Here is a 13,234-nt window from a genome sequence, read left to right on the forward strand (position 1 = left end):
GGAAGGTCAGGATTTTTAAAGATTGGTAATCATCTAGAAAACTGCAATTGGTCACTCTTGTCTTAAAACATCTAGAGCACATGTGTCAAACTCAAATCTGGCCAACCATAGCTTTTTATGTAGCCCTCTAGACTCCAAATTGCATCAATAAATCCATCTTGTTTTCTTTCTTTTAAATCCACAAAATTCACAAAAAAATCTAAAGATCCCCCAAAAAAATTTCTGATTTTACTGCAAATTTATTCTCAGAATTGATCAAAAACATTGGGTTTAAGTGACTGCCTCTTCAGCCTTACTTGATATCAAGTGTTTGATAAGGAGATTAATAAAAAGTTACATTAGCGTGAAAAATTCCTTACAAATATTTATAAATCAGCACCACACAATCAGTGTGAAAATATGTCTAATATTTAATTTTAAGAAACACTTTAACACTTCAGTGGGTTTTATCAATACATTATGACGCAACCGGCCCTTTAAGAACATTCAGATTTTTGATTTGGCCCAAAATGAAAGTGAGTGATCAAGAGCTTCAAAAACAACTGGATTTATGTTTAAGTTAAATGACAGGAAGGCGGACTCTTCACTAACTAGGTTATAACAGAGGGTAATGGGTTGCTCTGGTTTTTTTTGGGGGTATCAAAGTGAATATAAATCACAATTTTAATATTTTTATTTGTAAATAGTTTTAAAAACAGTGCATCTTTTCCCTTTTCAAATACGCACTACAAGGTGCTGCAGATAATTTTTACTTGACTTTACATGTAAAGTGCGTTTCTTTGTTTACTTCATCTTCAAAAGGATAACAGTTCAGGAAGGTGTCTGATTTTATTCACGCCCTGAGAAGAATCTGCAAGTTTTAATCTCCGTTCATCTGAAACTGGATGAATGCAGGCGATGCTTCAGCAAACTGATTCAATTATTGCTTTGTCCCCCGTTATCAGCCAGGCTGCCCTCTAGCTCTCAATTCAGTTATGCAGATCTGGTATCAAAGCCGTCATCTTGCTCATTAAATAAATGGGTCAAAACACATAACGCCAGAAAATAGCGGCTGCGCTTCTATCTGATCCCAATTACACATCAGGATATTGTTCAACTCTGCCAGTGTTTCCTCTCTGAACAGAGAGGTGAGAGCGCTCCGTTTCTAAGCAGTTCCTACTGCAAACATTTGATCAGCTTCTCCACCAATTGAACATTTTCAGCTGATCAATAGTGCCAGTTTAGTGACAGACTAGACTGATTTAGAGTGGGTAATAAGCACCGTATCAGATGATCTCCAGAATTAGCTTAAAGACAACAAGGTGTCAGCAGATCCACATCTGAGCATACAGGGATTCACTAGTTTGGGAACAGCACCAGGCAAAGGAAATCCTTCAGAGGTGGACAGAGGCTGAATACTGATGAGCAGGCCTGGTTCCATGACGAAGAAAATTAGCTCCAGCAAGCTGCTTGTAAATCACTACGACAGTAATTCGCATAAAAATGCTCATAGTAGCTTATTCTAATAGTTCAAACACCAAATATACCCTGGTACGCATTAATACACAGAGTAGAAACCATGTTAAGGGATTGGCACCATCTTACTTGGTGCTAATTAGCATCAGAAAAATGATTGGCTGCTTTGCAAACACCAGCCAATCGCGTGTCAGCTAGCATTGAATCCATTTCAGCTTCCTAAACTGCATTTTCTTTGGAATATTTTAAACATGCTGGGCATGCTTATATCTGGGCTGCTTATATCACAATATAAGTGTTTCATATCAGTCGATATCGATCATTATCAATAAAGGTTTTGTTTTAAATATCTGCCAAACTGGTCGTGTGACCTTTCCTGTCTTATCCGCAGTTTTTACTCTGCATTATTTGTTTTTAAGCAGTTATGAGGCACAGTGGTGAAAACTTAAACTTCTGCTGCGCCAGTTACTCAACAGGTTGTTGCTAGGTAACCAAAGAGTGAGTTGCTAGGTAACCCAAGAGTGAGTGAGTTAGTAGATTCCACCAACCTTGTTTAGATAGCAGTGAGAGATTGACCATCCAAAGCCTTTCCTCTGCCTACATCTCCCAGAATACTGTGCAGTTCTGGATGAGAGTTCAGAGAATATTCTATATATTGAATATTCTAGGATAGAATAATATAAATTTGATTCGCTCCACGTGTCTATTGTGATATATATCGTTACCGATTTATTGTCCAGCCCTATATTTTGAGAAATTCAGAACATTTTCCACCAATAATTTAGTCACTGTTGTTACCTTTAGCTAAGGTTTTAAGAGCCCCTGTGATATTTAGTAGTCTTCAAATTAAGTTATTTCCCAGCTTGTTTAAGACTAAAACAAAAACCTTGAGCATATTTCATAATTTTATGAAACCATTCACATGTAGCAAGAGCGTAGCGATATATAACATCTTTATTTCATAGCAGAACCGAAAAAAGTGAAGCTGATTTTACTTTTACTCCAGTTTATTATCTTTCTTTCACAGATATGGGTACATCATGAGAGTGAGGCTGTTAAAGAGCCACTGCTGGCTACGACGTACAGAGTTACGGTACAGTTTACATTTATTGCATTAATTAATAACGTCTTGCATGTGCAAATATCTTGTAAGCAAATGGTTGGGAGAGGAGGGTGAAGACATGAGATAGAGGGGAAGTAAGGAGAAGAGGAGGAGGGAACAAATCAAGAACAGTCATCCTGTCTTCATCTGCTTAAAACAAAAAGGCTGCTGACTCAGCACAAAATGAAGCCTCAGTTTCATGTTTCTGCTTTTTCTCAAACCTCCTCCTGCTTCACTGTAAACAGTAGAAAAATATGTAACCTCTTTGTTTCCAAACTGTGCTTTAAGGGTGTTTAAACATTCATCCAGGACTAGCTTTAACACCGAGTAACCGACTTTAAGACTCATTCTGTGATTTAATCTCCATGTTTTTACCGGGACACGCCCTCTTCGCAGAGTTCGCCTTTGTTTTCCTCTGATGCGTGCGGCACACAGGGGCCAGCAGGAACAGTTTTTGAGCAGGCGCGTGTGTGAGCATGAATATTTCATCTCTGATTTGAATGGGTTTTTATCTCAGGGGGTGTGCTACTGAGGACTCATGGAGTTCGTCCTCAGATTTGACTTGTTTATTCAAACACACAGACATGCCGCGGAAATATAACGACAAGCAGGAGTCTCCAGGGCCTCCTATTAGCCCGGCTAATTTCACATCATCTGACTGACAATTTATTCATAAGCTGGTGGGGGTAAGAAAAAAAAAAAGAACATGTGACCCCATTAAAGTGACATGCTGTAATCCTATTTAAACCAAGCATTAAAAATCCCCAATAAAAACTGCTCATTGCTTCCTGGCTGTAAAGTGAAAAGGGCAAAACTTGTTTTATGCCACCAGAGACCTCAAACGATACGACAGGTTGGGCGTAAGCAGTTCCGTTTGGGCATTTTAAAATGAATGATTCGGATTTTATTTGGGACAAACAAAAAGACTCCAATGCTGTTACTGATGCAGCAACAGGATGTGTTGGTTATTTGTAGTTGGAATTGCTGTCCTTGTTGTGCTTTGTGAATACGTTTCCACCCTTAAACGCTTGCAGTGATTACACATTCCCAGAATGCAGCGCGACCTTCAGGGATTCAAATTCTTGCCAAAAGGTGAGGATAAAAGTATCCATGATATTTGTTAATACGTCCCCAGAGATTGCTGCTAGCTACAAACACCGAACCGAGTCGGTCTGGTCTATGGAAACAGCATCCGACGAAGTGGAAAATGTTAATTTCAAGTTGGCGTTTTACGACCCTGTTAGTGTTTCACCTGGTTAGCTCATCGTAGTTAAGACTGTGCAGTGGAATGTATCGTAGGTTTAGATATAAAACACACTCCTGAAATATTCAATGAGGTTAGTGAAGCTGTTTCTACATCCATCAGGTGTCAGGATATGCATAGAGCTTCACAACTTTGCTAAACATAATATTTACAAACCAAGGGCCGGCTCTACTACTTCCTGTTTCCCCTCTCCTCTTGCCTTCCTCCTCCCCCTCTTCCTCACTCTACTCCTCGATCTCCAGGATCAGGTCGTCTCCCTCCAGGGACGCCTCCGGCTCCACATGGACCGCCTTGACGGTCCCGCTCATGGGGGAGTTGACCACCGTCTCCATCTTCATGGCTGACAGGACGCACAGCGGCTGACCCTTCTCCACCTGCAGCGAACAACAAGTCGGATCTACGAGTTAGAAAATCACTAAAAATATGATTTCAGTTCTTTTTCATAGGATTAGAGCAACAACTAGCAATTATTTTAGTAATCAATTATTCTGACCTTAGAAATTGGAACAATCTGCTAATTTTTCACTGAACTATTTAGGCCTTTTTAATACAATATTAGAAATTAAGAATGCACCAAAATGAAAGTTTGGGTCAATGATGATATCGGACATTAATATTGTTTTTATAGCGGATAAATTCAAATTAAAAAATACTTTATTGATTCCAAAGAGAAATTAAATAATAACCAATATTATATATATTTCACAACCGTTTAAACAGAAAGACCGATGACTCCCTCAAAGGTTAGAGCTTAAAAAAGCCAACTGTTCAGAGAGTGAGCTATCCAATCACATAAATAGAGAAAGGTGATCAGCCTGTGGTTCTGCTGAAGTGCTAAATGGACAAATGCAGGTTCTACTTTTTTAAGCCTTAAATACATTTTGTTGTGTTTTTGGAGTCTTTTAGAATTAAGAAAAGTTGGTATCAGTTGTTTCTGTAGTGTGTCCAGGTGCCAAGTGCTGCTGAAAATGACAAATGTTACACTTTCTCCTTCCACTCAACCTTCCATTAATATTCGTGGATGCAGCTATGACCGGTTATGATTCTAGAGGCCAAATATGTTTGGCTTAGGCACATAAAAAGAGAAAAAAATGTTTTGCAGGTTCTTTAATCGAGGTATTAAAATTGAGGAGTTTATCTACTTAAAAGCATCACATCTCCATCATTCAGCTCCAAAAAGGTAATTTAACACATTTTCTGATGCAATCATGAAATGAAAAGGAAGTTCTTAAGATAAATTTGATAAATAAAATTTAAAAAATCTTTTTTATTTCTAAGCACCAATCTGCTTTTAGTATTTAATTGGTGGATTAATTTAAGAGAAAATCTGACAGATTTTAATCTGATTGGTGCATTTCCAGAGCAGCAGTCCCTACTTCTTTAGGAAATGCCTGGTTGTTTCCAGTCACATACAATATATTGTGTGGTTTGTAAACTAAAGATAAACATTGGTGCAGCTGTGCTGACACTGTGAAAATGTCAGAGTTGTATTGAAAAGGATCACCACGTCAGGAGCGGTGGAGCCGAAATCCTGACATAATGACACGAACTAAAGCTTGAAGTCTCTCTAAGTCGGCCTGAAACGAGAGCTGCTCCTGATCTGCAGGTGACATCTTCCTGAAATACCTCCTCACAACACGAGCAACCCAGCTGGGTACATCACAGAGCAGAACGGGTCCAAAAGCTGCGATTTGAGTGATGCATCGAAGATCGAGGAATAACTCAACCCAAGGTGTCAGAAATCCTGACTGAGCAGTTATGAACTGACCTTGGATCCGACTTTAACTTTAACCTCCAGCACTTTTCCAGGCATCGGCGCTCCCACCTGACCTTTGATGGACTTCTGGGCCTTGGGATGGAACTTCATTTCCTGGAAAAAAGCAGTAAAAGTGCAATTCATCAGTCCGCTCAGTCGTCTAAACACGAATGACTCCGTTTATCCTCTCAACTGGCTAAACTGCTGGGCCTCCATCCACACTTCAGATTATAACAATGCATATTAATCAATGTATTAGCATTAAGCATCAATGTAAATATGCAGGAGTTAGCAGAACAAAACAAAGCAGAAAATAATACAAACATCATCTGTATAACAATAGCTTTAAATTACAATAAATATAAAATGCCCTAACACAAAAAAAACAAAGTAGCATTGTAGATTACTTTGTATTTTTGGTCAAGTTTCTAGTGAAAATATCTTGCTATACTTGAAATAAAGCAAAACTAACTTCCAAATAACTTTTACCAAAGAATAATTCTAAATATGCATAACGCGATATGCAGTATAGGAACGGCAAAGACATGTACGTAACTTAAACGTACGGTATTTCAAAAATAAAAATGCGATTCTCTATAAAATCAATCTTTTTCTGACCTCCAGCCGAGAGACAAACACAGAGAAGTCGACAGGAGTCCTGCTTTTGTCTCCATGAATAAAAATGAGTGGTTCCCTGCGTCGGTGTGGTTTCATACGGTCAGGCCTCAGAATAAAGAGCCTCCTCCTCCTCCGTCTATTAATAGTTCACCCACAGAGATCTATTCATCTCTCTGCCGTCTCATCTATCAGACATCCCTCATTTATCCTTCCTCCGACCGCCGCCATCCGTCAGCATCTCCGTAAACCCACTGCACTCCCTGGGCCGTTCATCCTGGCCGCCTCCCTCCGTGTTTTCGCCGTACCTTCATGGCCACGGTGTCTTTGACCAGCACCGACCGCAGCTGCCCGTTCAGCTCGAAGAACACCTCCCTCTGCCCGCCCTTGTTCAGGTCGCCCAGCGCCAGAGCCTTGATGTGGAGGGTCTTCCCTCTCTCCAGCTCCACCTGGGCAGAAACGAGAGAGAGGAGGCAGAAATTAGATCGTGCTGGAGAGCGGGAATCACTGCAACGCTGCAGCTGGAAAGAGATTAAAAAAATAAGTTAGCAACATGAGAAAAGAGCAATGTTCCCCCCTTGGTGGTGGTGTTACTGCTACATGTTTCTCTAATAAATTCTGCTAAAGCAGAAGCAGCTTCTGTGCTGTGTTCTGTGTTTTACTACTTCACAGTGCAAAGTTATTAAAATCCATCAAGCTTGAAGTTCTGTTCAAGTTTAATCCATTCAGAGGATTTTGAAAAATGATCAAACCTAATAATAATAATAATCTTTACATTGTTTTATCACATTTTCCTATCAGTAACAAGCTTTCTGGATGAATATAAATGATTTTAAACTTAAACCTACTAGATTTAAGAATACCTTTTCACCAAAGATCATAAGATGAGCTAATTTAAAGAAAAGAAAGAACAATTGTGATGTGATGCGTTTAAAGGGCCGGTTGTGCCAGAATGTTGATAAAACCTGTTCACAAACTGATAAAATATCAATGAATTCTTAAAATTAAACAACATTATTGATCATCTTTTCAGTCAATAATGTGTAATAGCTCACAGAACCAAATGGCCAACAGCAACAGAGTTGCTACAGCAGCAACAATGGGGTTCAAGGAAAAGAGTAACCTTGTACAACCTGAAGCACAGAGGCAGAATTATCAGTTTGGGATGTTTTAAATGAAGCTTGAGTTATGAGACGTCATTGATTAAAATGCAACAACTAGATTTCGTGATTCTTTTTGTGACTTTTTGCAGTGAAAATGAAAGTGTTCGTGGTACTAATTTGGAAATATTTGCTCTTATTTATGACGATAAATGCAACTTTTAATTACTTGCTGTATATATCATGGACTATAATCTGACATCAGTTAAAGCTGAGGCAGCTGTGTAACTCTAATCTGCAAAATTATTGCAGATTTTTTAGAGAAAAATCTGCAATAAACTCCCAATTGTGATCATTTTTGCGTGAATTTCCATGGTAATTCACAAGAAACTGGAGGGACTGATTAATCTAATTTGGCAGCAAGCAGATAAAAACTACATAGATTCGATTGCTAACATAATATTTAAGTACACAATGTTTAGTCTAGAATCTGGTGGGCCGTATGTGGCCCACGGGCCTTGAGTTTGACACGTGTATTAACAGAATGGCCTCAGCATTAAACATGAACATAGTTACATCAGACTAAACAATCACTAAAAAGGCTCAAATGTCGCAAACTCTCCAGATGCACAGTGTAGTCTTAATAGGAACAGCTGTAGGGAGACATCATGCATCATCCTTGCCAAAACGTTCTAAGTGTTTAGACCCAAAGGCGGACAAGAGTTCAGATTGAAGGATGTTTCAGAAAGTAATAGTGAGAGACGAGAAGATGTTTGCCACCAGATGAGACAGACAAAGAGAGAAAGAAAGAGGCGTAATAAAAATGGAGATCAGTGCAGATCTGCAGCGGGGAGTATTTTTGTCTCTGCACAGACACTTAGTTTGGAATATCAATGGAAAGCAGGCAGCTTGAAATAAACAGAAAGGAGAAGGGTGAGGAGTGGCGGGAGGGGGAGGAAGAACAAGCCAGCAGCGGACATCTGATAAAAGAGAAGCTGAAATGAGTCGATGAAGGAGCTCGATAGTAAAGATGTAGCAGAACAACAATGCCGTGACACATGGGAGGACTGACAAACGGCGAGGCGTTCAAACGGCATCAGGAAACGTTTCAGACAGACGCAGAGAGGGATAAATTAAGACGTAAACGTCACGGGGGGAAAGACCTGCAGCAGTGACCAGAGACAGAGAGGCAAAAGGTGCATCTTGTGTCAGCACACAAAGACGGAGTATAATCCTTATCTGGGCGGCGGAGCTACATGTTGAAGGAAACCGTTTACAGATCAGCTAAAGACGAGAGAGGCGTTTTCATTTCCTCCAGTCTGACAGTTTCTTTATCTCTGGGATTGTCAGTCTTCCTTTCAGACGTCTTTGTTTGACATCAGAGAGCGGCGGGTAAAAGTCTGTCAGGAATAAACACAGCTAGTCAGACTCTGGCGTACGTACAGGAGCGTCTCATGAGAAGACTTTCAGTTATTCAATTTGTAGCGAAGCCCAGATGTTTATCACACACAATGTGTGTGATGCGTCATTAACCAGTTCATTTCGGTTAATTATGTTTTTGCCTTACAAATTAAAAACTAGAAAATAAAGGCTTCTGCACATTTTCTGCCACACTTTTTCCTTCCACACAACTTTCTTCTTTGGCAATGATTTCATTTGGCTTTCACTTACAGTGAAAAGGATTTTTTTAGATTTTAAGACGGAAATATCGATGTGCTGGACGGAGTGAGTACTCAATAACTTTGCATCCTTCAGCTCATCTCCATGGTTACGTCTTCTTTTTGACAAAAATGCATAGAGTCTTTAAGCGCCATGGGCTTAAAGGATCAGGTTGTATAGTTATATCTGTTCCTCCTTTACTTTCTTTAAAATCCTATTTTTTTTCTTCCACTAAACTTCCTTTGAAAAGAAAAAAAAAGCATCTTTTTTAAACATGACATACCCTCCATGTCAATTACCGTCATCTGCAGGTCATAACATGACATTTCTGTATTGGTCTTATTCTAATAATATTTCATCAAAATTAATAAATACTAGAAATGGGTTTATTTAATCAATCTAGATCAGTCGTGTCCAAACTTTTTGACATCGGGCCACAAAATTTATTAAATTAAAAATTAGTTTCCTCTTTTTTTTGCCTGCTCAAATATACTTTTTTTTATCATTGAAGATCCAAAGCATAAATAGGGTATTTAAGTGTTGCCTTATTGAAAGAAAGACAGATTTGTTTTGTGTCATTAATTTTTTTCCTATTTTGTCGGTCAAATGTTTTGCATTCTTGACTTGACAAAATTACTTGGCCCCCGCACCACACTTTGGACACCCCCGATCTATACAACATGAGCTTCAGTTTCTGAGCTGACGCTTTGAAAGAAACTTTCCAGAGATGCTCTTATTCATTGAGATGCAGCTGAAATCACTCAACATGCAGAGTTTTTGCTCTAATGTGACGGTGAACACAAAGCGTCTCCCGTCTCAGGTGAAGCTTTCGGGAGAAGTTTGCCCCCCGTCGCTAACGGACCAGCGCCAGACACGAGTTCTTACAGATGAAACTGGCGGTCTGACGCCCACAGCAGCACTTGACATGTTTTCCTACTGCGAGGGCAAATCTGTCTGTCTGGTTTGATCTCTTTTGAACGTCCTGAAAATCGTGCAGCGTTTCTGATGATGACTAACCCCGGCGATGCTGTAGCCCCGCTGCAGATATGCTAATTACACAGTGCAGCCTTCTGCTTCCTGCATACAGATCAACGCTCTCAGGGTGCAAACAGAGCTGTCGGACAATAAATCACTATTTCTGTGGAGGAAGCAAGCTGACGGAAGTCCTCCAGTCAGGGTTGTTGAGCGGACTTGGGAAGAAGTTAAAGTGGAATCTGTTTCTAGTATTTCATTACTACCACTTCTCCTTTTCTAAAAGTTAATCTGCCTTTCTGCTAAATAAATTGCCTAATGAACCAAAGCTGTATTCCTGAGACAGGCACATTCAGCTACTAGCTACTCACTCAGTAGCTTCTTTTCTTTTCACTTTATACTTTTACTTTTCAAAGTAAATGAATGTCTATCCATTAGCTAAACTAAATAACATTCTCAACTTGCTATTTTGCAAAACGTGTACACAAATGTTGAGTTATAAAACCTGAAGGACAGAACCTGAGTGCAGCTGACTTAAAACCACAGACAAAAGCAATAACACACATCAGGAGTTATTGATATGCCTTTACATTAGCCATCAGCAGTATGTCTCTGCTAATACGCCTGTGTGTTGCTAATAGCAACTGCAAAATACAGAGTTTTGCATATGGGAAAGTTTAGGACTCTGATAGGACAAAAGAAAATATAAAAAAAGCTGAAATTAAAGATTCACAGAGAAATTTTGTAGCCGACTTCTGATTAATTAATTTGTAGAGTTTATTCCAATTATAGTACATTCTAATTTCTCTATAAAAACCAAAAGTTCAAAGAATATTTATATATATATATTTTTTATTATTATTATTATTATTATTTTATTTTAACATGTGTCTGCCAGGGTGGCAGTCAAAAATTGTTGAGTGCCGTAAGGAGAAGCTCAATGGGTTTATTACTTTCACAAGTGGAGCATCACGGCTTTGGCTGTGACATAAAACTTGATATAAAACTTCATTATAAAGTTCTTTGGGTTTATTGCTGTATTTGCGGGGGGGAACCAATGAGTAAAGTGTTTGTTACTTTAAAATCAGGACAAAATAAATACAGTTTACATTTTTTATGTAATACTCATGGAAATGTTTGCTGTAGCAATGGGTAGAGTATCAACAAATGTTCCTCTAAATTATGCTTTATACTACTATTACTCAAATTAATGTCAATAGAACAGCGTACTTTAAAAACTTACTCAACTAAATGTATCCATCTTTTATTACATGATGTTTAATACGGTTTAAAATATCAACACTCATCAATTTTCAATATTCAACTGCAAAGCTGCTCCCTCACACAGTGTGACGTCACCTCTGCTCCCAATTTAAATAATGACCAATAACCAAAAAGGCTTCTTAAGGCTCCTTATGTTGAATTAATGTCTAATAGCTGAAGTTGAAACACATTAAACTGTCAGATGACGAGAAAAGATGGTGATCGTTTTATCATTTGATCTCTTCATTAAATCAGGGAATCATTAATGATTTTAAAATCATCCTCCAGTTCTTCCCACCTCCTGTTTGTGCCTCCTGACAGCATCATGCATGTTTCGTATCAGTGATTCATCTGTGGCGTCTATATACAAGCCTCACATGCTGGGAGCATTTACCTAAAGAGGCCCCCCGAGCGCCCGGCTCCAATCTGTCACATTCAGCTGCTTATCTCGTCGCCGAGGCTACAACTTTCCGATAGAGCCTGAATCTACTCTTTGATAGGATTTCATTAATGACTCGCGTCACCTGTGGCAGAGAAAGGCTGCCTTCAGAGTCACAGTGTGCACAAGCATGTCCCTGCTTCTGAAAGCCTGCGTTTATTATTCTGCCATTATTGTGAGTCATCAGCATAGCAGTTACAGATGGTTCAGTGATCTTTGTCCTTTTTGTGCGACATGTACACTATGTGTGGGTTAATGATAATGGAGAGGGTTGTCATCAGAGTAATGCAAAAGAGGCGTTGCAGGAATTTTAAATACCTTTGGCTGTTCAGCCTAAAATGCTTGAATCCATGGATGGACTGTTCAGCTACTAATAAAACGATTTGGCTTTAAAATTTTATCGCAAAATTTTGTGGTACAATTGTGATGGTTAAGATTATGATTTAAAAAAAATATTTATTACTTATTTCTCATAGCATGGCACAGCATTCACAGTAGGGCTGTAACGATTCCTCGAATGATTCGAGTACCTCCATTATTAAAATTCCTTGGGGCAAATTTATCTGCCTCGAAGCTTCGTTAAATTACAATTTATCATTTAGAGCACCGTGTTCTGGCCGTGTGACTGATTATGTTGCGCAACGTTCTTACTTCCACCTCTGAGTTGGATGTTGTGTTAGTAGCATAACATCCAATTTTTAAGTCCATTGTGGTTGAGATTTCATTGATTGATGATAATGTCTGGGTTTTTATTGTATATTTGGCAGACCAATTAGCATCCTTAAATTGATTGGCACGATGCCTGGAGTACGGCAGGTAGGTAGGTAATTTTATTGATGGAGCACAGCAGCTTTTCTCCTCCCAGAGCTGCTGCCTGGTGCAGTTCAGAGCGAATGGCAGGGAAGAGCGCGGCAGGTGAGGGGATAAACTGAAAATGGTTGGCTGCTGTTCTGTAGTTGATGCTTAACGCAAGTGTAGCTTTATGGACAAACCAGAAAATAAATTTACCACCTTTATAAGTGTTGCTTTACTATTAAATTGCATATAAGTTCATATTTTTTGTATAATTTTTGTCCTGGTTAACTTAAAAATGGAGCTATTACTGTAATAGGTACATTTTCTAACTACAGAAAAGTAATTGTAGGGATGCGCAAATATGAACAATTGTCTTGATATCCAATATCAATACTGCTGTTATGGTAGAAATGACCAATATTTTACTTTATCAAATTTTTTATTCAATTAGTCGTACAATCGATAGAATACTCGATTACTAAAATAAGCGTTTACAGCAGCCCTAATCTAGAGATCCACAAACACAAATATTGCTCTTGAAAAATATTCCCATTTGAAATGGGCTCCTTCAGGTCGCCACCTACTTAAAATAAAAAGTGTGATTTATATCACTAAGCTTCACAGTAACTGCATTTAATGACCTGCAGTTACTGTAATTAAATGCAGTTACTGTACTGCATTTAATGACATGCAGTTACTGTACTGTAAATGTACTGTAAATGCATTTACAGTACAATTGTATTCATTTACAATATCAGTAAATGAATAAATATTTACTGAAATTTATTCATGTTCTCTGGGGTTAAACAAGAAG

General features: G+C 38.7%; 1 protein-coding gene across 1 annotated transcript in view; it reads right to left on the minus strand.

The window, feature by feature from the left end:
• Nucleotides 1-2,444: 2,444 nt before the first annotated feature.
• pc (pyruvate carboxylase) overlaps nucleotides 2,445-13,234 on the minus strand; it is a 371,443-nt gene continuing 360,653 nt past the window's right edge. The window contains exons 25-27 of the mRNA XM_023345780.1: nucleotides 6,501-6,641; nucleotides 5,590-5,691; nucleotides 2,445-4,195 (exon numbers count right to left, since the gene is read on the minus strand). Of these exons, the coding sequence (XP_023201548.1) occupies nucleotides 4,046-4,195; nucleotides 5,590-5,691; nucleotides 6,501-6,641 (393 nt within the window). The 3' untranslated portion in view covers nucleotides 2,445-4,045. The remainder of the gene's footprint in view (nucleotides 4,196-5,589; nucleotides 5,692-6,500; nucleotides 6,642-13,234) is intronic.

This window comes from Xiphophorus maculatus, chromosome 14, assembly GCF_002775205.1.
Source record: "Xiphophorus maculatus strain JP 163 A chromosome 14, X_maculatus-5.0-male, whole genome shotgun sequence".
Taxonomy (NCBI): domain Eukaryota; kingdom Metazoa; phylum Chordata; class Actinopteri; order Cyprinodontiformes; family Poeciliidae; genus Xiphophorus; species Xiphophorus maculatus.